The sequence below is a fragment of the Mirounga angustirostris genome, unplaced genomic scaffold (genome assembly GCF_029215605.1).
Source record: "Mirounga angustirostris isolate CCGP_5_RB_7025 unplaced genomic scaffold, mMirAng1.0.hap1 SCAF_2, whole genome shotgun sequence".
NCBI lineage: Eukaryota > Metazoa > Chordata > Mammalia > Carnivora > Phocidae > Mirounga > Mirounga angustirostris.
The window spans coordinates 102,497,644-102,523,093 of NW_026991710.1; the positions used below are offsets into that span (position 1 = coordinate 102,497,644).

A 25,450-nucleotide genomic window follows, 5' to 3' on the forward strand; every position below is an offset into this window, starting at 1 on the left:
TTTTTCTTTTAGGTCATACTCGCACAAAGAATAAGTGATGTTAAGAAATTTTCTTATTCAATTGAGTTCATACTTGCTTAGAGATAATTACATATCCTACTTACTAGTTTTTATTTAAGGTGGATTTTTATTCAATATACATTTTAGTATAGTTTGGCAGTATTATTCAATTTTTGAATCTGGGTGGAGATTATATTTAATGAACAATGAATGTTCATTTTACTATTTTTTGTTTTCCTACATGTTTAAAAATTTCCAGAAGAAAAAGTTGGGAACATGAAAAAATTTTTGTTTTTCTCTGCATTTTCATTGGCCTTTTCATCTTGTCTGATCATTGCTAATGAGAAAAGTTTAAAGTAGCTATGTTATACAGCTTATGTATGCAGAAATGAAGTCAAAGAAGTTGGGAATTTATATTATATTCTTCCTAGTTTTTTTTTTTTCTATGAAGGAAAAGTTGGTTTTGGTTACAACATATATGTTTCTTTTCCAAGGGATTTAAGTGTTACGTTTGAGCTTTTGAAATCACAAGTTTGACACATTTTGAAAATGACCAGAGAGGGGCGCCTGGGTGGCTCAGCCGTTAAGCCTTCAGCTCAGGTCATGATCCCAGGGTTCTGGGATCCAGCCCCGCATCGGGCTCCCTGCTCTGCAGGAAGCCTGCTTCTCCCTCCCTCACTCCCCCTGCTTGTGTTCCCTTTCTTGCTGTGTCTCTCTCTGTCAGATAAATAAATTAAAAAAAAAAAAAAAAGAAAGAAAGAAAATGACCAGAGAAACGTACATAGACAATGAAATTTTCTAGCCTATTGGAAAATACAAGTATCTAACATGTATTGAAGGGAAAAACTCCCTAACATTTTTTACAACTATAATTACCTTTAATTCCAAAAATAAAGAATTTGAGGATTTGAAACATTTCTTTCTCTGAGTTATGAAAGAACCCTTTAACTTCACCTGTGCATCTTTCCTAAACAGTGATTAGAAGATGTGTACTCAGAGTTCAGACTTCACCTTGGCTTGTGTGGACTCTTAATACCCTTTGGCATCTGTATGTGTTGTTGTGTAGACTGTAACACTTGACATATGCTTAAGTTTAAGTTTGTCATCTGTGTCAATTATGTCAAAATATTTTCCAGTTGAAGTTTCCTCTTTGCTTCTCTCTTGCTTTTGTCTGGAGTGCTGCAATAGATTAATTACCCTTGTGTAGTTGGGCCGCTTTACTTTATGAAGAACTGTTACTGATTCTGGAAGAAGGATGGTTAGGCATCTGACAGGGATTTTGAGCAAGTCCTTTATTAGCTGTTATTGGTGAGTACAAGAATGTAATGAGCTTAGTGTATGCTTGATTTTTGGGGGGAAATTTTCTTCTGGTAACTTGTCTCAAGGAGGAATTACACAAAATACATCCCATTTTCAGGAAACTGTTTTATTCAAAAGCATGCACGATTCCAAGTACTTACTGTTCTTTATTTAACTAGATCCCCTACTATTCTATTATCAAAGGTACAAAATAATCTGAATTTGGTAAGTTCCAAGTTTATCTTTAAGCTTTTGTTTTTAAATTTTGTGGGCTAGTCTATAACTCATAGAGTTTCCATTTTGCAGATACTGTGTGGAAAACTGCATAGATACACCTCTTTTATATACTGAATGCTTTAAGATTAGTTTCTAGGATTGCAAATGAAGATAATAATGTTTTAGACCGTGAAATGACTTTTCCAAGGTCAGAATTGTAGTGATGAAACTGAAATTTGATCTCAGGACTTTCTGAATGCAGAGTCTAAACTCTGAACCACTGCATTACATAGTCTTTTATTCCCTGCCCCCGCCCCCCCTTTTAAATTTAATGCCCAGTCCTTTTTTTCATTAATTACACCATGATACTGGAGGAGGTAGTTCGGGCAGTTTCTATTGGGCAGGTTCAGAGAAGTGGAAAGATGTTTCTGGAACGTTAAAAAAAAATTTGTCCCTGTAGGACCAAGAAAACTGAGAAAAATAACATGGCTTTGGAGAAGTTGGTGAAATTAATAAGAAAGAGTAGTCACTGCCAAAGAAACAGGAACCTGATGAATAAAATGGAAGTATATGGAAGGAGACTAGTGGTTGAATAAGGTGGAGCTTGAAATTTACCTATTACTATATAATTTGTGGTCTTGAAATCGTGTTACAATGAAAAGAGTACTAAGCCAGGATTCAGATAGCTTTGGTTTGATTCCTAACGCTTGCACTTTTTAGCTCTGTAGCCTTAAAGAAGTTCTCTTGGTCTCAGTTTGTTTTGTTTTGTTTTGTTTTAATCTGTATAAGCTCTTTGAGAGGATTAGTATATTAAGAAGTAAGTGAAAAAGTTTTGGAAGGCGTAACTACTCAATTCTTTAAGTGCAGCCTGTGTATAGTTATGACTTCCCGTCAAAGAGTTCAGTGTGAAAAGGGGAAGACTTACTTGACAGTGTAGAAACCTGGCAAACACTACCTCAGCCAGGTGATCAAGGTTAACATCTTCAGTGATTAGTCATGTTGATAGTGTGTACCCTTGTATGATGTGACAAGAATGGCACTTTATTTCTGGGGTCTTCCTCCATAAGAGTTATAATCTGTGTCTGACCATGAGAAAAACATCAGGCAAAAACAAATTGAAAGGCATTCTATAAAATATCTGACCAGTACTCCTGAACCTGTCAAGGCCATCAAAAACAGGGGAAGTCTGAGAAACTCACAGCAAAGAGGAGCCCAAGAAGACCTGACAGCTAAATAATGTTATTGTGGTTTTCTGGATGAGATTCTGGAACAGAAAAAGGACATTAGATAAAAACTAATCTGAGTAAAGTATGGATTTTAATGAATCAATATTGATACATTATTATTAGTTGATTATAACAAATGTACTGTACTAATATATGATAATAAGGGAAACTAAGTGTGCAGTGGGGGCTTAGGGGTGGTGTATATAGGAACTCAGTACTACCTTAATTCTTCTGTAAATGTTAAACTTTACCAGAAAAGGTCTGTTAATTAAATAAAAGAGTTTCAAGGTCAGTATCACAGATCCAGACATAGTTCAGACATTTAATGAATGTGACTGAAGTTAAAAAGCCTGGCTCATAACTCCGTACTGCACTACAGGAAGAGTGGAATGTATGGAAGGAGAAAAGCCATGGGGAGATTGCCAATTCCTTGGGTGAGGGCTTTAGGGGAGACCTTCTTTCCTATTCATCATCCTGCTGTTCATGGTGATAATGGAAAGTTCCTGGGAAAAGAGAGGAAATTGGCTGGGGCATCTGGGTTTGGGGCTTCCCTGAGCTTGCCTATTTCACTGCAGTTCTCAGTTGAAGCCTATAAAGGAGTGTGTTGGTTCTGGCCCTAGACCCCACCATTATAAAGAATACTTTCTTTTAGTGTTTTGGTTATTTTTTCTTTCACCTTGGATATAGCTTCTAATTTAGTCTTACCAGGAACTATGTCCAGATTCATGCCTTTTGTGGACCCTAACTCATTATTCTCCTTCTATAGGTCCGTTGCCATTTGGGCTCATCTAGAGTCTGAAATCTTTTGAGTTTCTGTTTAATTTCCTTTAGGGCTTTTTTTTTTTTTTTTTTTTTAACTTTAATAATTCCCTTGGCTTCTCCAAATACTGTTGTCTTATATGCCCCATATGCTTAAATTGGCAGTTATTAGCATCATTATTAAATATATACTTAGTTTTATCACTGTTTGAATGGCTCTTAGGGAAAAACGGTAATTGATTATTAGGACAAATAGAATGATGTGCCATTGTCAGTATCACAAAATTATGTAGAAGTTAGGTTGGATTTACTTAACTTTGGCATGATTTGTACACTATATAAGCTGACATGTTAAAGTTGAAACATCATATGTTAAAACTTCATGTTAATAATTTTTTTTGAGTTGGGCTTGTATCAGTCAATAAAACTGCTATATAAAAAAGATCCCTTGACATGAAAATACTATATAATATTTGGCTAAAAGCAAAAAATGATAATATGAACTATAATAACAAAACCTATAGCATTTGGAATCTTAGAAGACCTAGATTTAAAAAGAGAAGAATGCTTTCAGACTTCTAAGAAGTTTACTTAATAACAGAAAATTTTAAAGTTGGATTGATTTAACTTTTTATTCATGGATTCCAGCTAAGAGAGATTAGTCATTTTTTCCTTCTTTTAAATCTCTTGAATAAAATTTAAGTTGAAATGTTATAGTTTCATGTCCCAGTGTTTGCAATTCTGCGTATTAGTCAATAAAGGAGTTGGAGAGTGACTAGAGTGGTCAGCAGTAATGTAAGGGGTTTCTGGAGGCATGTCTACATTCATACTTTATAGCTAGCTGAATTGTAGTCAACATGGTACTGCTGTGCAGATTCTGAAATGTATCGTTTTTTTTCCTGAATTAATAAATTGTGGGGAAGGTTTGTGTTGTACTTTTTTTGAGAGGAACAGCTTGAATTCGGTTCCCTTCTCTGCTAGCCCTTCTCGCTTTTTAGGGTTTTTACTTGCCCAAGGCATTTCTTGCCTAGTACTTAATACCTGTTTTCAAACCCCTTGATGTACTTTCCCAAAATGGCCTTCTGTATGTGCTGATGCCGTACTTTTTATTAATTTTCAAGATCTTTTACTCATATTACATATATGTAATTCTATCTCATGTGAGTTTGGGTTTTTATGAGTATATTCCATAACATTTAACCATAGTTAACACTTAGGTTAACTTGCCTTCCCTAGACATTTTAGAACTTATAAAAACTTGGTTTGAATTGTAATGGCCAAAAGCAACAGGCAGGTGTCAGGCACATTTAAAAAGCCCTTGGGAAGACAGGAAAAAACCCAGTAGTGATTAAAGGGGCAAAACTGCAAGGCAGTTTTTTTGAGGTGTAAATATTATACTTGAGTTTGTGACTGATAGGATATAAAATCATGAAACAATAAAAGATAAGTCAGATTTAGTTCTCACTGGATTAATAGCACAGCTGGACAAATCTTTATGTGAATTTATGTTATTTTTGTTTTGTAAACTTGAACACTTGAAATCTTAACCGTGGAAACATGAAAAATAACATTACTCCAAAATAAGCCTACTTATGGTACTTAATTTGTTTTTCTAGTATTTCTTAATTACCTTTATGAGTGAAGCACATTATCTGGGCAGGTGAAATGTGGCAGGACTAATATACCACAGTTCTTTGGTAACTAAAATTGGAAAAGAAATAACCTTATCTAGTCCCATCAACCCTATTCTCTGGATTTATATATTACTTTTTTAAAGACTTAAAAAACCTATCAGCAAATGTGGCACTCATATTTTGATGTAAATGGTCTTGTTTATAATGGAAATCAATAAAATTCTTATTTTCAAATTAACCCATGTTAGCAGCTATTTATTGACAATTACACTTTGCACTTACCACTTGTTCTGCTCCCGCAAATACCCTTGAATTTGAATTGCTGGTACCATGTAAAATCTTTTTTTTTTTTAAAGATTTTATTTATTTATTTGACAGAGCACACACAAGCAGGGGGAATGGCAGGCAGAGGCAGAAAGGAGGGTGAAGCTGGCTCTCCCCACTGAGCAGGGAGCCTGATGGAGGGCTTGATCCCAGAACCCTGGGATATGACCTGAGGCAAAGGCAGATGCTTAACCGACTGAGCCAGCCAGGTGCCCCACCATGTAAAAATCTTAAGGGCACATTTCCTTTTTTTTAAACTTTTTTTATTTTTAGAAGGGCTTGGAGCAAATAGAAGACATCATAGTTTTTAGAAAGAGTAGTTGTCTGTGAACCAAAATCCTGCATTTTTATCATTATTTTCTGCCATTTAACTTTTCTGGGGGTTTTGGCATTTCATTCAACTTCTTTGTACTTTGTTTTCCTCAGGTTTTAAATGAAGTAGGTTAGACTAAATGACTCCTAAAGCCCTTGCACTAACAACATTTTGAGTATGCTAAACATAGTGCTTATATTCTAATCTATTGCTTATCCTTTGTTTCTGTTGATTGCTAAACTTCTAGGGCATTTCCTCTAACGGTGAGGTGTGATGCTTAAGATACTTATATGCCCACTCTGCATTTATTAAGCTGTGTGACTTTGTGCAAATTACTTAAACTTCTTTCACTTCATATCTTTTTTCTGTAAAGTTATGATAAGAATATCCATCTCAGGGTGCCTGGGTGGCTCAGTTGGTTAGGCGACTGCCTTCGGCTCGGGTCATGATCCTGGAGTCACGGGATCGAGTCCCGCATCGGGCTCCCTGCTCGGCGGGGAGTCTGCTTCTCCCTCTGCCTCTCATTCTCTCTCTCTCAAATAAATAAATAAAATCTTTAAAAAAAAAAAAAAAAAAAAAAAAAAAAAAGAATATCCATCTCAGAGGACTGGTGTAAGCAGTGGAGGATAATACATATGAAACATTTAGCAAGATTTCATGAAATTAGTTGACAGTAGTTGCTGCTTTTTTCTGTTTTTAAGAATTGGATATATATTGGGCCTCAAATGGAACAAAAAAGTATAGCATAATAGCTTATAACTCCTTAAGTTTTCTGTTAGAATAAAATGTAATATAGGTCTTTGAAACCGAATTTAATCTTTTGCAACTCTTTGTACCAGCATACAGTGATTTTTAGCTATTTTAACTTTAAGCTCAAAATAGACCTTCCTTGGTTATGATATTGCCTTGACTTCTTATAGAATTCTGGACCCATGTAACATATCAGTGTAGCTACTGGGATGCATTTTGCAGGCCAGTCATCTAGGTAAGATTTATCAGCATGTTGGTCTCTGCAAAATCATATGTACTGTAGGGATCCTATGGAAGTCTTTTTTTTTTTTTTTTTTTAAGATTTCTTATTTATTTATTAGAGAGCGTGATTACACGTCTGGAGGGAGAAGCAGACTCCCCGCTGAGCCGGGAGCCCAGGACCCTGGGATCATGACCTGAGCCAAAGGTAGCTGCTTAACTGACTGAGCCACCCAGGTGCCCCTCCTACAGAAGTCTTTTTATTACTGCTATGACTTATTAGTAATACTTGAATTATTCCAACCCATATTTTCTTTATAGTGCAAAATTCTTAGATTTTCAATTTTTTTTTCTTTTTGTTTTTTGAAGAAAAAAACATTGTTTCTTATTTACAGTTTTCTTGTAACTTACCTCTATGTAGTAGAGGAATGACCCTTTACTGGTTAAGGTTATGTGCCATATTTTCACATTTCAACAAAATATCAAGTCTGTTTGCCTAAACCTCATATATTTAAAACATTAATTTTTTTGTTATTAGTAGCAGGGTATTGATATTATTCTCAGAAATCATGAAATGATCATAATCTTGTACTTTTCAACACTGATATTCAAGTCATCTTTTTTAGATAATCTGTGGAGAACAATAATTATTTCTCCAGATTCTCTACTTTCCTTCAGTTAAGCCAGATAATTAGAAAGCAGTATATATGCGTTGTATATATTGCCTGAATATAAAGATATGTCTTCACTGGATTACTATTTTATGTCATGCCCTTGACATTTATAGAGAGTTGCTGTAAAAACAATAACAATAATTCAGATGTGGCATGATAATAATTACATTAAACACAACAGTGACACCAGCAATTTCCTGTCTGATTATTATCAGGGCACACTTGCTTAATTAGTTACCGTAAATGGAATAACATTCTACATAAAAATTTCTCACCCTTTCTTCACTCTACCCTCTCTGACCTCCTCCCCGACAAAAACCCATTTTCATAATTATCTAAGGTTTGTGTCATTGAGTGGGCTCTGTTTCTTGTTTTATTGTTCACTTTCTTAACTGTTTGTCCACAGTCTCCTTTGGGTAAAAGTGTAGTTTATCATACTGTAAATGAATAGCACCTGCTTTATTTATTTGACTTTATGTATTATGAACCAGCAGACATTGTTTTGTACTGTAGTACCGGACTAAAAATGATCATGTGAGGTGAAACCATGCAAAAATGATCAATGGGGATAATTACAACTGTTCTACAATCTTTAAAAATTTGGCGAAAACATTAAGACCTCTCTTACTCTTGGTTATAAATATGTAAGGCAGTGCATTTTGGCTGCATAACAACAGCTTTCTTGCTGGTCTCCCTGCTTCCAAGCTGTCTCCTTAGTGTAGCCATTCATTTACACTCTAATGGTATAAAACTCCATTTTATGAGGACACTACAATTTATTTATCCATTTTTTAATTGAAGTATTTAATATATCTGCCCCCTAATTAGCCTCAACAATTCTGTACATTACTCAGTGCTCACCACAGTAAGTGTAGTCACCATCTGTCACCGTATCGTGTTATTACAATATTGACTATATTTCCTATGCTGTACTTTATATTTCCATGACTTACTTATTTTATAATTGGAAGTTTATACCTCTTCATCTATTTCACCCATTTTTATATTAATGAATTCCAGGATTAGGATTTATTTTTGGTTGCAAACAATGCTTCTGTAATATTCTTGTATATGTCTCCTTTGGTATACGTACAAGAGTTTCTCTATGGTATATATACCTAGAAGTTATTGTCATTGGGCATGAACATCTTAAACATAACTAGGTGACATTGCTTTTTAAAGTATCATTAATTTTTTTCCCTTAATGTTTTAATCAATTTTCTTAATATTTTTAAGTCCAAGTTTTTTACTTACCAATCGTGTCATTGATATTTTCAGTGACTTTTGATCTTGTTGACAGAAATGAACTGTTTCAAATTGTGTGAGATTAATCTAGATCAAGGGTCAGCAAATTACACAGCCTTTGGGCCAAATCCAGCCTGCAGCTTGTTTTAATCTAGCCCTCTAGTTAAGTATGAATTTTACATTTTTAATGGGATGTTAAAAAAGAGAAATATGTGACACAAACTATATGTGGCCCATAGAATCTAAAATATTTACTGTCTGGCTCTTTATATTTTGTCTTCTCAATTCCACAGTACTCAGGAAAATGCCTTCAAGTTTATTTATCTCACTGATGGCTATAAGTGTAAATTTTGTGTTCCTATTACATGGTCTAACATGTGTCTTAAAAACAAGCTTGGGGCACCTGGGTGGCTCAGTCTTAAGTGTCTGCCTTTGGCTCAGGTCATGATCCCAGGGTCCTGGGATCGAGCCCCGCATCGGGCTCCCTGCTCCGAGGGAAGCCTGCTTCTCCCTCTGCCCCTCCCCCTGTTTGTGTTCCCTCTCTCGCTGTGTCTCTGTCAAATAAATAAATAAGATGTTTAAAAAAAAAAAAGCTTGTAAAATTGATTTGGTATTAAGTCATTGCTGTTTCTTCAAAATCCTTTAAAAAGTGAGAACACTGTGCTTCAGCCTAACTAATGTTTCATCCTTTGTCTTCATTGAAATTAAATCTATTTTGGGATGCACTATTTAAGAAATTAAGATAATTAAATCATTAGTAATGAGATTAGAGTCATGAAATTTCTCTGTAGCATTTTTGGGGAAATAAGCTTAAAAACAGTTTCATTTAGTAAACATGATTTCTTGGAGACAGTTTAGGTACCAGTGCATAAACAGTTGGTATACTAATTATAAAGTGTAGTCATCAAAAGCACTGTCCCAAGCAAGTTTTCTTAAAAATGTGTTTGCTTACTGATGGTTTATGTGTTTCCTGGTTGTTCGTAGATTTCAGTCACAGATGTAGAAGTACCTTAAATGTTAGATGTTATTTTATAATATGTCATAATTATATTTTTAATATATCTGCCCCCTAATTAGCCTCAAGTACTAATTTTTTAGAGTATGTATAATCTATTACTCTGAAATAATTTTGAAAAGATTATTTTTAAAGAAAAGAAGAAAACAGATATAAGAAATAGATGAGAGGTTTTTTGTTTTGTTTTTTAGGGAAACAGCTTTGTTAATGTTACATAAAATTTACTATGTATCATCTTGGATTAATCAAAAAAATCAGGCAGAAAGATAAAACTCTCTCTCTTATTACTTAAGGATTTCTGTGTTGATGCTATCAAATAACTCTTCTTAAGTGAACATGACTAAAGGCAGTATCCTTGGTGCAGCTGGGTTTTGTCAGCCTGAACATTGAGATACTCTTCCTGTTCTTTTCTTATTCTCATCCTTGACTGTTCCGCCCTAATCCCCATGTGTTCTAATGCATTCACTGGTTGCCATACTATCATATTGCACCCATTGTGGAGGTAGTATATAAAAAACAGTATTAAAGATCGTCTCCTTTTTATCAGGCATATTTATAATTTGAAAGACTTTTAATGCCTATAATTTTTGTCCGTTTTTCCCATCTGTTTTTTTAATTTTTTTTTCCCTCCTGTCTTTTGGATTAGTTGAGTATATTTTGGTATCCTGTCTTACCTCCCCTATTTTCTTAATAGCTAAACCTCTTTGTTTTACTTTTTAAAAAATACTTGCTCTAGGTTTATAGTACAAACTTAATTTATAGTTTACCTTCAGATAATACCATACTACTTTATGTTGTAAGATTCTTACAATTTACTTTCCTTTATGCTGTATTTGTTCTATACTTTATCTCTACATATATATAAACCCCACAGTATATCATTACTTTTGTTTTAGATGGTCAGTTGTCTTTTTAAGAAATTAATGAAATATATTTAGCCACATATTTACCATTTCCAACAATCTTCATTTCTTTGTATTTGATACAAATTCCCTCCTGGCTTTTTTTTTTTTTTTTTTTTAAGAGAGTGGGGAGAGAGAGAGAGAGAGATGGGGGAGGGGCAGAGGGAGAGGGAGAAAGAGAATCTTTTTTTTTTTTTTTTGCTTTAAATCTTTTTTGGGGGGAAAGGACACCACACTTCTACTCAATTAAGAGATACATTTTTACAGTCTTGAGGTCTTTCATTTTCTTTACATTTATCATGCCATGAATGCATAGGGAATGGGTTCCAGCAGTTTGGGCTCCTTTCCATTGGTCCTCACAAAGTGTGCTTCTCTGGGTGGGGCAGGCTGGCGCTTCAGTTGAACCCAACTACCTTTCTCTTTGGCTTCCTTCTTTCTCTGAACATTTTCCTTCATACGCTTCAGGAAGCTATCTCGGCTCATTGAGTGTTTAATATGTGTACGTTAATTCTCTTGGCAATAATCTTGCGCGGAACTTCTTTGTTTACAACAATGCCAACAGAATGCTAACATCATAGACTCTTCCAGTTTTGCCATGGTAACATTTGTGGGGCATTCCTTTTTGAACAGTGCCCATTCCCTTGATGTCCACAATATCACCTTACAGATTTGCATGTATGTGGCCAAAGGAGCAACTCCATGTTTTCTAAAAGGCCTAGAGAACATATAGTAGGTACCTCTCCTCTTTCCCTTTGTGTTGGTCATTTTGGCAAATTACTGGAAGATGGCGGTTCCACCAAAGAGAATCCTAAGCAGGCTCCACACCGAGCACAGAGCCCAGCATGGGGCTCAGTCTCACAACCCTGAGATCATAACCTGAGCTGAAATCAAGAGTCCGAGGCTTAACCTACTGAGCCACCTAGGCGCCCCTCCCTTCTGGCTTTAGAACTTCCTTTAACATTTCTTGTAGTGGAGATTTGTTGGTGATACTTTCCCTCAGCTTCTGTTTATCTGATATAGTCTTGCAGTTTTTAAGGATATGCTATTCTAGCTTGACGGTTGTTTTTTGCAGTGCTTTTGTCCTAATGTCACCTGGCTTATATGGTTTTGGATGAGAAACCAGTACTGATTCTTTTTTTTCTGCTTACATGTAATGTGTCTTTATGGTCTCTGACTTCTCTGAAGATTATATCTTTATTGCTGGTTTCCAACAACTTGATCTTGTGATGTTTTTTTCTCCCATCATTTTTGGGGTTTGTTGAGGTTTTTTGGTCTGTGGTTTCATTGATTTTATCAAATTTGTATTTTTGTTTGTCTCCTTATGCTTTTGTCTGGATCTCTAATGTACATATTTTAAATCTTTTGATATTGTTATATAAATCCCTGAAGTCTCATCATTTTTATTAAGTCTTGTTTGTTTCTGTGCTTCGGTTTGAATAGTTGCTCTGTCTTCAAGTTTATTGATTGTTTCACTATAGTGGCTATTATATTTATAATACCTGTTTTTAAGACCATTGTCTGCTAATTTAATCATTTCTGTTATTTCTGGGTCTGTGTGTATCAAATCTTTTTTACTTGTCTCTAATATTTCTGTCTGTGGATCAAGTGTTTTTTTTCTTCAACTTTCTTGAACTGTCTAAACTTTATAGAAAGTTTGCAGGAGTAGTCACAAATAATTTTTTTTCCTTAAAGCATTTGAGAATAAGTTGCTGCTGTATGCTCCATCACCCTGAATACTTTAGTGTATATATCTATAAAAAATACATCTTGTCACATAACCATAGTACAACCATCAAATTAGAAAAGAACATTATTATTACCACTTAAGTTTTATCACTTGTCCCTATACTGTCCTTTATGACAAAATGATCTGGTCCATAATCATGTGCTGTGTTTGTCATGTTTCTTAAGTCTTCTTCAGTTGGGAACAGTTCCTCACTCCTTCCTTTGCTTTCATGACCTTGACAGTTTTGAACATTACAGGTCAGTTATTGTATAAAATATCTCTCAATTTGTTTTTTTTTTGATATTTACTCATGATTAGATTCAGATTTTTCATAGAAATAATGCTGTGTTCTCATTACATCCTTTCAGGTGATACTTGATTTTAAATTGTCCCATTGCTACTAATGTTAACTTTGATTATGGGGGTGTCTTCCAGGCTTCTCCATTGCAAAATTACTGTTATCCCCATGAAGTTAATATTGCTTTATGGGTAGTTACTTTGAGACTGTATAAATAGCTTGTTCTTAACAAATGTTAATGGTAGGTTTCCATCTCTTTGAGCACTTTCTTACTGTCTAGGCAGTAAGATTTCCAGACTCATTTTGTACATCGCCTGTCCCAGCCTTGGAATCTGCCATTTCTTTAAGAGGCCCTGATATCTTTTGGTGGAGAATTTGGAAGCCAAGTTTTTAGACTTTAAAAGCCATGCTCTGGGTGCTAGGTATCCTTATAATTATTGGGATACGGCTACTCTCAGGTTCTCCCAGGGAACAGAGCTCCGGGATATGAGTGTGTATATACACACACACACATACACATATGCACACACACACATACACACGTACACACACACAGGTGTATATATATATGCATACACGTTTTTATATTTATTTATGTAAATATATTGAAAATCTTGAATTTATACTGGTAATTCCAATTTCAGTTCAATACAGCAGAATTCATTCTCAGTTTCTTTATTTAAATATTTACCACTCCTCTAGTAGTGAGGAACCTGGCTACTATTATCCTTAATTATTTATTTGATCAGTCCTTTTAAATATAATTCCCCTTTACTGCCTCTGCCCCTTTTCTTCCAGAACAAACATACTCCTCACCTGTCAGGGTGATGCCACTATCTTCCTTTCCCACCACTCCCCACCTCTTGTAGCACCATCCTCCTCCCACTGACTTAAGCAACCTCTGCTGGGCTGCTCTTCCCCACGTGTACTTTTCTTACTCCACTAGGGCTCTGATACCGAGTACAAGGCCACCCTGTCGCCTCAATGCTTTCCTTATCCTGTCCTGCCCCTCCATGTTCTTCCTTGACATCTTCCAGACTGTACACCTGGCCACGTCCTACCCTTCCATGAGGATACCTGTCTTACCCCACTGGGGCTACAATATTCGGTATAATATTGCACTGCGCTGCCTTCTCATGTGGACCCTTTCCTCCATTTGCTTTGTGTCAGTACTCCATGCTGTTCTGTTCCCTTGTATGGGAACTCTCCATATCATACCTTGTCCAGACCCTACTAGAATGCCCTCCTCATTCCACTCAGACTGGGACACCTCGTATTGAGCCACCCTTCGCACTGCGCCAAAGTTCTCCTTACCCCCTTGATCTCTGATACCTCATGTTAGGTGGTTGCTACCACTACCCCCGTGCTGATGTCCACTTGTCCGTCTGCGTTCCTCCGAACCCCCCTCCAGCCAGAGGAGATAACTCCCTTAGAACAAAGTCTCAGGACCACCAACACTGCTAACCCTCAGTCAGAGCATCACACCATATCAATGACAATGATTCTTGTCACCTTCAAGGTGTCCATTCATTCAGCCTCTGTCTGAATCTCCCTTCAGATATCTGCCACTCAGCACTTCATTCAGCTGATAGAAAAGCTCTTTTCCCTTCTTGTGTCCAGGTATTTTAGAAGGGGTACCAAGGGTGAAAAGTTCTATAAATTTTTTCTAACTGGCCATCAACAGGGAGAATCCCTATAAAAGTGGCTCATCTCCAAGTGATACACTGCATATCGCTGATTCAAAGATGAACATTTTTTTTGTTCTGGAGGGTTGTTTTTTTTTTTGACATTTAACATTTTTGAATGTTAACATTTTTCTTTCTTAAATATCTAAAGTATCATACATTGTATGAAAAACAGTAGGCTTTCCTTTTTTATTGCATACCTATCTACTGTCTCATGACACATAGTCATCACATCACAAAAGTCATGAGATAGTGAAAACAAAACAAGGGGCACCTGTGTGGCTCACTCAGTTAAACATCCATTGAATTTGGCTCAGGTCATGATCTCAGGGTTGTAAGATTGAGCCCTGTGTTGGGCTCACTCACTGGGTGTGGAACCTGCTTAAGATTCTCTCTCTCCCTCTCCCTCTGCCCCTGCCCCACCCCCCAAAAATAAAAAAAAATAATAAAAAATCAATAAAAACAAAACAACAAAACCCTGTTGTCCTGAGACCACAACTGTTCCCTTCAGACACTGGTATAAAGTTTGTGCTCTAATGCCACATGTCTTTCTCAGCTGTGGGAACTTTCTCTCACTGTACTCTATTAAATCAGCTGAGAAGAGCATGTTTAGCCCTGCAGATTCATATAGTCAGTATCTACATGGCCAAGTCAAGTGAGAGCAGAGAGCTCGAGAGTGGCATTTATACAGGAAATACTCAGGAACTGTAAAATAATATGGATTACATGACTTCCATTCCATTCTCAGGAATTATTATGGAGTCATAAGAAGATAGCCCTGAGGTCTTGTTTCTTGTCAGGGAGGGATATTGATCTGGTGGACTAGGATCCAGAATGACATGTAGACCTGCTCAGAACCAGCCACTGGTTAGATCTGGGAATACATGGATGGTATCTCTGTTGGTCTTCCAAATTAGACTGTTCTCTCTTCAGTACCTCGCACCACACCTGATATATAGTAAAAATATGCGTTGACAGATAGATAAAGAAGAAGAAGTTAAACTATTATGTTTAGTCACAGCCTTTCCTTTGCATTGATGTATAGTTTTTGGAATATGTTCCAAAATATTTTGGAAATATTTTTAATATTTGAGACATAGCTAACATCCAATGAAAATAAGTATGCTAAAGGAGCCAATTTAGTTAAGAGCAGATTTTTATTTTTTTCCTCTTTTTCTTCTTTTATGTATTCATTTTCTCTTTCATCGAAAGACATACATGTGGTTGCATTTACCAGGACATTGAACAGTTGTTTTCTTTTCATGCAGGGGCCTGAATTAATGAATAAATATGTTGGTGAATCTGAAAGAGCAGTTAGAGAGGTAAGATGATTATGCCTTGAAGTGGAACTCTGCATAGGGGAACCATCCTTCTGTCCTTCTATATGGTCTTCATTTTGTTTTGGGTTATAGATTCTGAAATTTCCAAATCTAAATTCTGCTATATTTGTTCTTCAGGCAAACATTATTTTATTATTTAAAAATGCAGTTTCGATCATCTACAATACTTTGTGTTTAAACATCATAATACTACCAGCCTTCAGTCTTACCAAATGAAGATTTTTAACAACTGCCGTCATTTCATTAAAAAAAAAAAAACTCTACTTACAAAGATTGCTTGATCTCAGAATGAGATTTAAATCCTTTAAATTACGTAGTCCTTTAAATTGAATAAGCCTTAGTATATGAAAATTTCACTGTACTCTCCTTATTTTAATTATTTTACCTTTGCCTGGTGATTTAGACAATGCATCCCCCCTTCTAAGATTTAAAGCCAGTGCCTAATTGATAGGCCACTCATTCATATTGTGGAAGCCGCACAACTGGTAAATTCATGCAAAATCAGGGCACTTGGAGTTGGGTAGCTACAGCCATTTGACCACAGGTCTTGGCTTTCCTAGGCAGGGGTTGGCCTGCCTCACACAGACACCCTGTATTCTTACAGAAGCTAAGCAAGGACAAGAACACACTAACAGCAATGGAATGGATGGTCTCCCATTTGTGAATACCTGGGTGCCAACCCAAGAGTATTAGAGATTGGAATACTTGGTTTTTCATCTAAGAAAAAATCTTAAGTTACTTTTTGTTCTTTTTTTTTCCTTTAAAATGTAGATAGTGTTAATTTTAGGAAACATTAACAACAGTATCATCATTGATTCCAATAAGAAAAAGACAATGTTTATTAATATTAATGTTTTGGTAACTGTTCTTTATTTTTATGGTAGTGATCCTTGTGACCAGAAAATGGGGGCCTAGGTTACAGATAACACACGTTTGGATTTCTTTCTGCTTGTGCTGACTTTTTCTAGCCTGTTTCCACATTTTGCCCCTGTGGCTATTTGGCCAGTCCCTATTGTTGATAGTCTGATTGACTTCTGGTCTAATTAGTCTGTGCTCTTCCAAGGTTTGGTCATTTTTCTTGTTCTGGCTTTACATCAACCATTACTTTCCTGCACAGTCTTCAGAGGAATGAGCAAGGAGTGTGGCTTTTGGGTTTATGGGTATTTTATATGCTAAGCTATAATTGATTTTACATGTTTATGGTTTTTTTTTAAACGTGTTTATGATCGTTAATAATAGCTGTCATTTACTGAGCTCTTACTATGTTACAGGCATTGTGGTAAATGCTTTGCATTCTTTTTTTAACTCAGTTCTTAAAATAATCTTCTGAGGCAAGTATTTATCATTATCTCCATTTTTTAGATGTAGAAATTGAAGTTTAGAGAAGTTACCGGCGAAGGTCACGATTAGGCTGGTTGACTTGCATGTAATAGATTTAGTTCCTAACATAGTTTTCAAACAAAAGCCAACTGCAGAATTTTCTGAAGTTTGCTGACCTTTAGCTAATATGGCACTCTTTTCACCAGATCTTCCGAAAAGCGAGAGCAGTGGCCCCTTCCATTATTTTCTTTGATGAACTTGATGCCTTAGCAGTTGAAAGGGGCAGGTAAGAAGTATTTAAAATATTGGCAATTACATTGTAAAGTAAGTAGCATTTCATACACAAATTTTATTTATTAATACATTTAGCCTAAATAAAGCATTTTTATAATTCACAGTTTTTTTCTCTTACACCCAACTATTTCATGTTATCACTTTATAATACTTTCATATACATTTTTTTTTAAAACACTGATATCCATTTGGGGCATTTAAGTTAATTTTTATAGCTTATTATTTAGAGACCCCTAGTACTGCCTGTCAACATTTGGGTTGTTATATACATATGATAAATGTAAATAAAACTCCATTAAGAATAATTATACAATACAGTAAAACCAATTATAATAAAGGTGTTATTTTACTGATTTTAGTATTCTCTGGATTATGTTTCCTAAAATATAGTTACAGTAGAATAAAAATTAGTATTAATAGTTTTGTTCCTGAATCTCAAGCAATAAAGATTATATCATTTTAAACAGGTGTGTGTATATATACATATATATATATGTATACAGATGTATATGTGTGTGTGTGTATGTGTATGTGTGTGTGTATCTGAACTGTTTACAAGTATGTGTTTTTTTCTTCTACAAATGTTTAGAGGTCCTTTTAAGGATTATATATTACAAGTACTTCATGTGGAGAATGTTAATTTGTATGCTTTGTGCATACCTTCTTGATGGGATATATTGATTAGAAAAGTTTTGCTTGGGATGCCTGGGTGGCTCAGTCGGTTAAGCGTCTGCCTTTGGCTCAGGTCATGATCCCAGGGTCCTGGGATCGAGTCCTGCATCGGGCTCCCTGCTCACTGGAGAGCCTGCTTCTCCCTCTGCGTGTTGCTCCCCCTGCTTGTGCTCTCTCTCTCTCTGACAAATAAATAAATAAAATCTTAAAAAAAAATAAAGAAAAGTTTGCTGATGATAATTACAGTGATGGTAGAAGGCACCTTTTAGGTTCCCAGTATTAAAGTCTGTAAGAGGCATTGGTGCTCTCTTTCTTCCCAGGTAGAGCTGCCTCATCAGATGAGAATATGAACTGTCATTAGGAGACTATTATTAGGAGGTAGTCTGCCTGCTCTTCACTCTACCCATTTGATATCCTATAAATACCTACTGATCTTTTTATTTTATGAGTTGAAGTACTTGGACTCTTTTATTACTTCTGAGGTGAGGTGTCACAAAAGGTTACAAATAGCTCAAGTTCACCTTAACTACAAGAGAAGAAAAAGAAGCCAGAGAAGTTTGCTGAAGCAGTGTGACCTGCCACATTTATGTGACATCAGAGACATTTTTGGAGCCTAAAAAGGAACAGGGTGGGATACACTGTTAAATATGAACCAGATGGGAGGTAGTATATGTAGCAGAGTTCTCATAAAATGCTTTTGAAATAAAATGGTGTGAGAAACCAGACAGGGCACTTGATAGGAATATCCTATTTTTGCAGGCAATTTGGCCCAGTAGGAATTTGCAAATATTTTAGAGATGCTAGTGATTTGCAGCCTCCAGATATCATTTCCCCTAACAGTCTTCATCATATTGTGTATTGTATACCTCCCTCCCTCAGTGTCTTATTCAAACCAAGGTCAAATAAATTCTATGGTGTTTCCTTTGTATAGAAAAATTTTTGGTCAGGTTCATTGATGTTTCAGAAAACAACAATGAGGGGCACCGGGGTGACTCAGTTAAGTGTCTAACCCTTGATATCTCAGCTCTGGTCTTGATCTCAGGGTCATGAGTTCAAGTCCCCCCTGTTGGGCTCCACGCTGAGTGTGGAGCCTACTTAAGGAAGGAAGGGAGGGAGGAAGGAAGGAAACAACAAAACAACAAAACAACAATGAGGCTGATAAACAAACGTAATGCTAATGGTCCAAAGTAGAGACTTGGCTGTTACCTTAGGTGCACTAAGTCTTTTTTTTTTTTTTTTTTTTTTATTCATGAGAGACAGAGCGAGAGAGAAAGGCAGAGGGAGAAGCAGGCTCCCAAGGAGCAGGGAGCCCGATGCGGGACTCGATCCCAGGACCCTGAGATCATGACCTGAGCCGAAGGCAGACGCTTAACCATCTGAGCCACCCAGGCGCCCAGGTGCACTAAGTCTTACATAGATTGTTTTTTATAGCCATAAGAATCTCAAAGAGTGATAGTCTGTTTTCACTTGTGGATTTTTTTTTTTCCTGTTTTTGTTTTTTAGAATTGTGTGATGGCCAGCATTGCCTAGAAAGTGATTGTTTATCTAATTAGAATGGCTGGCACTTAAAAACCGAAACATATAAAACCTCCACATTTATATTTTTGTTCTTCAGCTATTTGAATTGGACAGTTCCTAGAAATTGAAAAAAACAGCTATTGATAGATACCAAAAGTATAAAATTCCCAAGATACTAAACCAATTTTATGCATTGTTAAAGAAATAGAAAACATAGAAAGATTAAGAACTCCATAAAGTAGGAGGCATTTCTACATAATATTGGGCTATAGAATAGTTATTGCTTTAATTTGTTTATTCTTTTTATGTTTTCTATGATAACATTCAGGTCAAACCCATATGACTGGTTAAAAAATGACAGTGCATAAAAAGACTGTTTCTTCTTATCAAGATTTTAATTTCTAAACTTAAAATGCTTAACAAATTGAGCAGAGAATTATGATATACTCTAGTCCCTGTTACCTGTGTGTGTTAAATCAATTATTTTGACTATTTGAAGTTACTCAAGTTAGCCATGAAACTGAGGTTTGCAGCCAGGAAGCACATTGTAAATAAAGCATTGATATATTGTTTGCTTAGTTTTAGAAATATTTGTGCTTTCAGAACGAAAGATTTTTTCATGCTTATAAAAGTATCCAGTTACAACCACTATTTTCTCCTCCTCCCTGTCCCCATTAAATTTCTCGATTTGAAAAATAAATAAGCCTGTTGTTTACTTTTTTTCTGAATGCCATTTAAATTATGGGTGTTCTGAATTCATATTGTGAGTTGGAGAAAATGTTATAAGTTTCCCTTTATGAAGTGCTTTGATGATCTCTGTAAGACTTGGGAGAATTGAGGGCGCCTGGGTGGCTCAGTTGGTTAAGCGACTGCCTTCGGCTCAGGTCATGATCCTGGAGTCCCTGGATCGAGTCCCGCATTGGGCTCCCTGCTCGGCAGGGAGCCTGCTTCTGCCTCTGACCCTCCCCCCTCTCATGTGCTCTCTCTTTCTCATTCTCTCGGTCTCAAATAAATAAATAAAATCTTAAAAAAAAAAAAAAGACTTGGGAGAATTGAAAATGCTGTTAAAGTAGCAGAGCTCTTTGGAAAATAGATATTGTATCAGGGATTATTTTTATATTTTATATTATATTTATTGAATGCTTAGTCTGCAAAAGCACTGAGGTAGTGAAGAGATTTAAATTATACTGGGCTAATAATGATACTAGGTAATATTCATTTAGGGCTTGTTAGGTACTAGAAACTATTCTAAGTGCTTTATAAAGAAACTCACAGAAAGTCCCCTGCTTTAATGCAAGGTAGGATATTATACAGTTGACAATTGGCTCCAGTACTCTGCCTCACCTCCCAACTAGTTTAAATATTTACCCTTTTCAGGGTCATAGTCAGGAGGAGAGAGCAAGCTGAGCAGTAAATCATCAGTCAGCCTTGTCTTAGGCAGCAGTCCTGTCCTCAGAAGTGGAGAGATATAGAGCGAGTCCCCATATGCTGTAGTCTCTTAGCCCAGTCCCCTCTGATGGAGAAAATGGCCACTGACTAACCTAGAGATGCCTAGAAGAACTTTCTCTGTCTAGGACATTCTAGCTAGTCCCGGGATCCTAAATTATCCTCATTCGCTGACATTGATTGCCTGGTAATGCCAAACCTCAAGCAGGATTAGAAGAGGTTCGAAATCAGGAAGATACCTCTGGAGCTAAAGAGGCTCATCTTGTTTGTTTAATTAATTTCCAAATAATGTGACTGTCTTTGTTTGGACCTCACTCACTATGTTATGGTCTTTTTTTTGTTCTAACTTCTGATCATCACAACAACCTTAGAAAGTATAGGTCCTGTTTTCATCTCCGTTTTACAGGTGAGAAAACTTAGATATATAGATGCATAAATACCTTAGCTCAAGGTCATGTATCACTAAGAGCAGAGCTGGGATTTGAATTTAGGTATTTTGACTCAGAACAGATACTCTGAGCCACTTTTTGACTCAACTACCATACCACAGATGCTAGGATTCCAGGTATAAGTAGTTAACCTTTCAAGCTTGTATTTATTGTGCATTTTCCCTGTGACTTTAGTAACGACCCTGTTTGTCTAACTGGGCTGTTGTTACATTTCTCATTCATTCACTTGTTCAGTAAATATTTATTGAATGCTTAGTCTGCAACAGGCTTTATGTTGGGGATAAAACAGTGAACAGTACCTAGGGCAATTTCCTTAATTTCCTTAACCTCTCTATGCCTTTGTTTCTTCATTTGTAAATTGGAGATGATAGTACTAACAAATTTTAGGTTGTTAGAATTAAATACACATAAAGTGCTTGACACAGTACCTGGCATTTTAGTAACTGCTTAAAAAACTTTAGTGTTTCTTACAATGTCTGCATAGATATTCTACTACTAATAATAATTATTTCCATATAGATAGAAATATAGTAATAGACATAGAAATGAACCCTGTCCCACCAGAGTTTACATTCTAGTGGATGAAACTGAAACATTCGGGAAATTAGAAAAAATATTCTACAGATGACAGGCACTATGGCGTTTCATCGATCTAAGATGCCTTTAGTTGTAAGACACATCATTATTGTATGTACCATTACTGATGAAAAATGTAGCCTTAAACTGTGATACGGTGCCAAGAAGTCACCAAGAGACGTCTGATTTCAAAAATTTAAAATATGAAAAAAAGGTTGTATCTTAGAAATAGAAGAAAGTGAGGTACCTGGGTGGCACAGTCACTTTGAGCATCTGACTCTTGGTTTCAGCTCAGGTCACAATCTCCTGGGTCATGGGATCGAGCCCCGTGTTGGGCTCTGCACTCAGCAGAGAATCTGCTTGGTTCACGTGCACGCATACATTCTCTCTCTCTCTCTCAAATAAATAAAATCTTAAAAAAAGAAATAGAAGAAAGATAGTAACTGTTATTTGGGAGAAAGAAGATAATCTATTCTGTTTTATAAAGTCAGTGCTTTTAAATATAAAAAATGTTCAGGATATTGTTTTATGACCAGAATGTAAAAAAGATGATTAAATATATAGAAAAATGAAAAAGATTAAGTGCCCAGTTAAAAGCTGACTGAATGATAGCTTCTGTGAGGTGTTGGAGAATCTGTGATATTAACTACTTTCTTGTTATTGCACTTAATCGTCCGCAATTGGTACTTGGAGTGGTTGTGGAAAAAGTAAGAAGGTCTGAGCCAGCTTTCATTGAAAAGGAAGGTTTCAGGCTTAGCAACATTCTGAAAAGAGCTCTGAATTTTAAAATAATGATCAGGAAATGGAATACCCTCTTCTCTAACAGCGTATCCAGATTTCAGGTGAATTCAGTGAATTCACGACACTAAGCACTGTAGAAGAAATTTTTGTGGCTATCATTTCTCTTAACGACACTTTCAAGGAGGGTTATACATTTTTCTAATGTGATATTTGTGGTAGTTTTAAAAATTTCATAAAATCATAAAATTTTATAGCTGAAAAAGTTCTTAGAAGTCATATAGTGCAACTTTTGTTCTTCTAGGCAACAGAAGCACCTAGATTTTAAGACAAGTGGCACATAATTCCTTTGTGGCCTGGACAAGACTAGAATTCATGTCTTCTGATTCAGTGCTCTTTGAACTGTACTACTGTTGCCTCTTATGCTATCAGGATTTGAAATAGAAAAAGTGTGTTTATGTTGTAGTAAAAATTCTCATGTATCTAAATATTTAAAGAATAGTTTTTATGTTTAAGAAACTCTAACCGCTTATTGAATACTTTTAACCACTCTTTTGTAAATCTGTATTTCAAGTTCCTAAATTAAATGCCTAGTTCCTGGTATGCAGATTTTCCTAATTTATACTTAATTGCCTCAGGTATAACAGTTTTCACATTTGTAAACTCTTAATATTAAACAAGTGCTGGGGAAAAGAGAGCAAAAGAAGATAATGTATAACATTTTTCATTATAATGGTTCCATACAGTATAGCAGAGTTCTATGACTATTTTTTGTTTTGTGTTTTGTCTATGCACTGTGGCTGAATACTATACCACAGATTAAAGGTACAACTTTCCTTAGAGAGATGGTCTGTTGCAGCACTTTATTGGAAATTGGGAATTATTTTTTGTTGTTGTAGGACACATAGGTCTCATTATGGCTGTCTTGTCTTTGAAATGAAAGCTTGCTTGTGTTTCACACGCACTAAGAAAATTACCATAGGTAATGCTTGTGTTCAGAGTAGTGTGTGTTTGGCTAGCCTTCTGTAGGCCTTTCTTAGGTCTCTTCCAAGCATGAATACTGACTATGGGGGTGTGGGAGGTAGTTTTAAGAAACAAAGTCAGATGGGGGCGCCTGGGTGGCTCAGTCGGTGAAGCATCTGCCTCGGCTCAGGTCATGATCCCAGGGTCCTGGGATCGAGCCCCGCGTCGGGCTCCCTGCTCAGCAGAGAGCCTGCTTCTCCCTTTCCGTCTGCCTGCCGCTCTGCCTACTTGTGCTATCTCTCTGTCAAATAAATAAATTTAAAAAAAAAAAAAAAGAAAGAAAGAAACAAAGTCAGATGCCTACCATTTAGAATTCCATGACATTTAAAAATGTATACTGGAAAAAATTTAACTTGGATAGATGAGACGCTGGTCTGTAATTTAGAAATCATGTCAAGGGGCAAATGATGGGGCATTTTATTTTATTGAAGGAGTTGAAAAGGAGATGTATATATCATTTTTGTGAAAATTTTAGTATTGAAGAATAAAATCTGTTTAATCACTGCCATCACGGCAGTGAGATTTTCTTAGGCTAGTGGTTGGCACACCTTTTCTGTAACAGGCCAGTTAGTAAGTATTTTCGTCTTTTTGGTCCATGGTCTCTATTGCACTTCTTCATCTCTGCTGCTATAGTGCAAAAGCACCCATGGAGAATATGTAATCAAGTAAGAAAACAGTTGGCTGGCCACATTTAGCCTGTGGCTATAGTTTACTGACCCATTTTAAGATATCATAAACATCCCTTCGGTCCATGGCACTGTAAGACTTTTGAATAGGAATAATTTGGAAAAGGGGCTTGACTTCTGAAGGGAAAAGAGAATTAATGTTTTAGGAAAGCCTAGCTTCAATATTTTCTACAGCTGAACATCTTTTTTCCATTGTTGTGTTGCCTATCTGTAGCAGATAATAAAGTTTTATAAAATCATTTCATTATGTTAGTGATTACACATTTGTTTTTAAACTTTTTCTTGGAGTTGGTTTTGATTTCCTAGGATGTCAGTTTTATGGTTTTGTTTCCTACTACAGCTTTGAAAGTCAGCCAAGAATATTTCTCAGCCCATAAAACATTTTCACTATGCTATTCTCCAGCTAACTCTCAATGATCTGTGAAAATAAAGGGCAAAGGAAGCATGGGTAATGGGAATCCAAAGAATTTCCTTCACCTAATCATCAACATTAAATACAGCCACCATTTCCTCTTATAACAAATAGCAAATTGGACAAGTAGGAGTTTCACTTCTTTCTGTTTAGAAGTGCCAGTTGGAGGTGTCAGTAATAAGTTTTTGAATATGAATATTTTTTTTAAAAATAATGAATTAAATAAATTTTCTTGGGGCTACACAATACCAACACAGAATGCAGAATTTTAAAACTCTAAGGATCTATCTATCACTCTATATATTTTCTAATTTGACTCCCTTATTCATACATGCCAGTAATTACAAAGTCCTCAAGGGAACAATAATATCTTCGTGCTCTTATCTCAGATGTCTAGCATAGTGCCTAGCAAAGAAGTACCCAGACATTTATTTTTTGAATAAGGGAATGAAGGCTTAGAGAAACTAGAAATTAGCTTCACTTAGCTGGTTGTTAGCGGAGTCTGTCTTCACTATGTTTTAGTGTCTTTTGTGAACCAATTTTCTTTTAAAATTAAACACTGAGACTATCTTTCAGAATTTTTTTCACCTGTCTAATGTTCACAGAAGCACCATTATCTTCATTATAGAGAAGCATTTGTAAGCTTTGGAATATATTCACCTGTCAAAGAGCTCTAAAAAGAATTAAATGA

At 35.9% G+C, this 25,450-nt stretch overlaps 1 protein-coding gene across 4 annotated transcripts in view; it reads left to right on the plus strand.

Moving 5' to 3' along the window:
- Nucleotides 1-25,450, plus strand: part of AFG2A (AFG2 AAA ATPase homolog A) — a 343,557-nt gene that overhangs the window by 70,427 nt on the left and 247,680 nt on the right. For 3 of the 4 annotated variants that reach the window (XM_045880489.3, XM_045880488.3, XM_045880490.3), the window contains exons 12-13: nucleotides 15,554-15,607; nucleotides 17,152-17,231. The exons of the other annotated variant lie outside the window; for it this stretch is intronic. In XM_045880489.3, coding sequence (XP_045736445.1) covers nucleotides 15,554-15,607; nucleotides 17,152-17,231 — 134 coding nt within the window. The remainder of the gene's footprint in view (nucleotides 1-15,553; nucleotides 15,608-17,151; nucleotides 17,232-25,450) is intronic. 4 annotated transcript variants of the gene reach the window in all.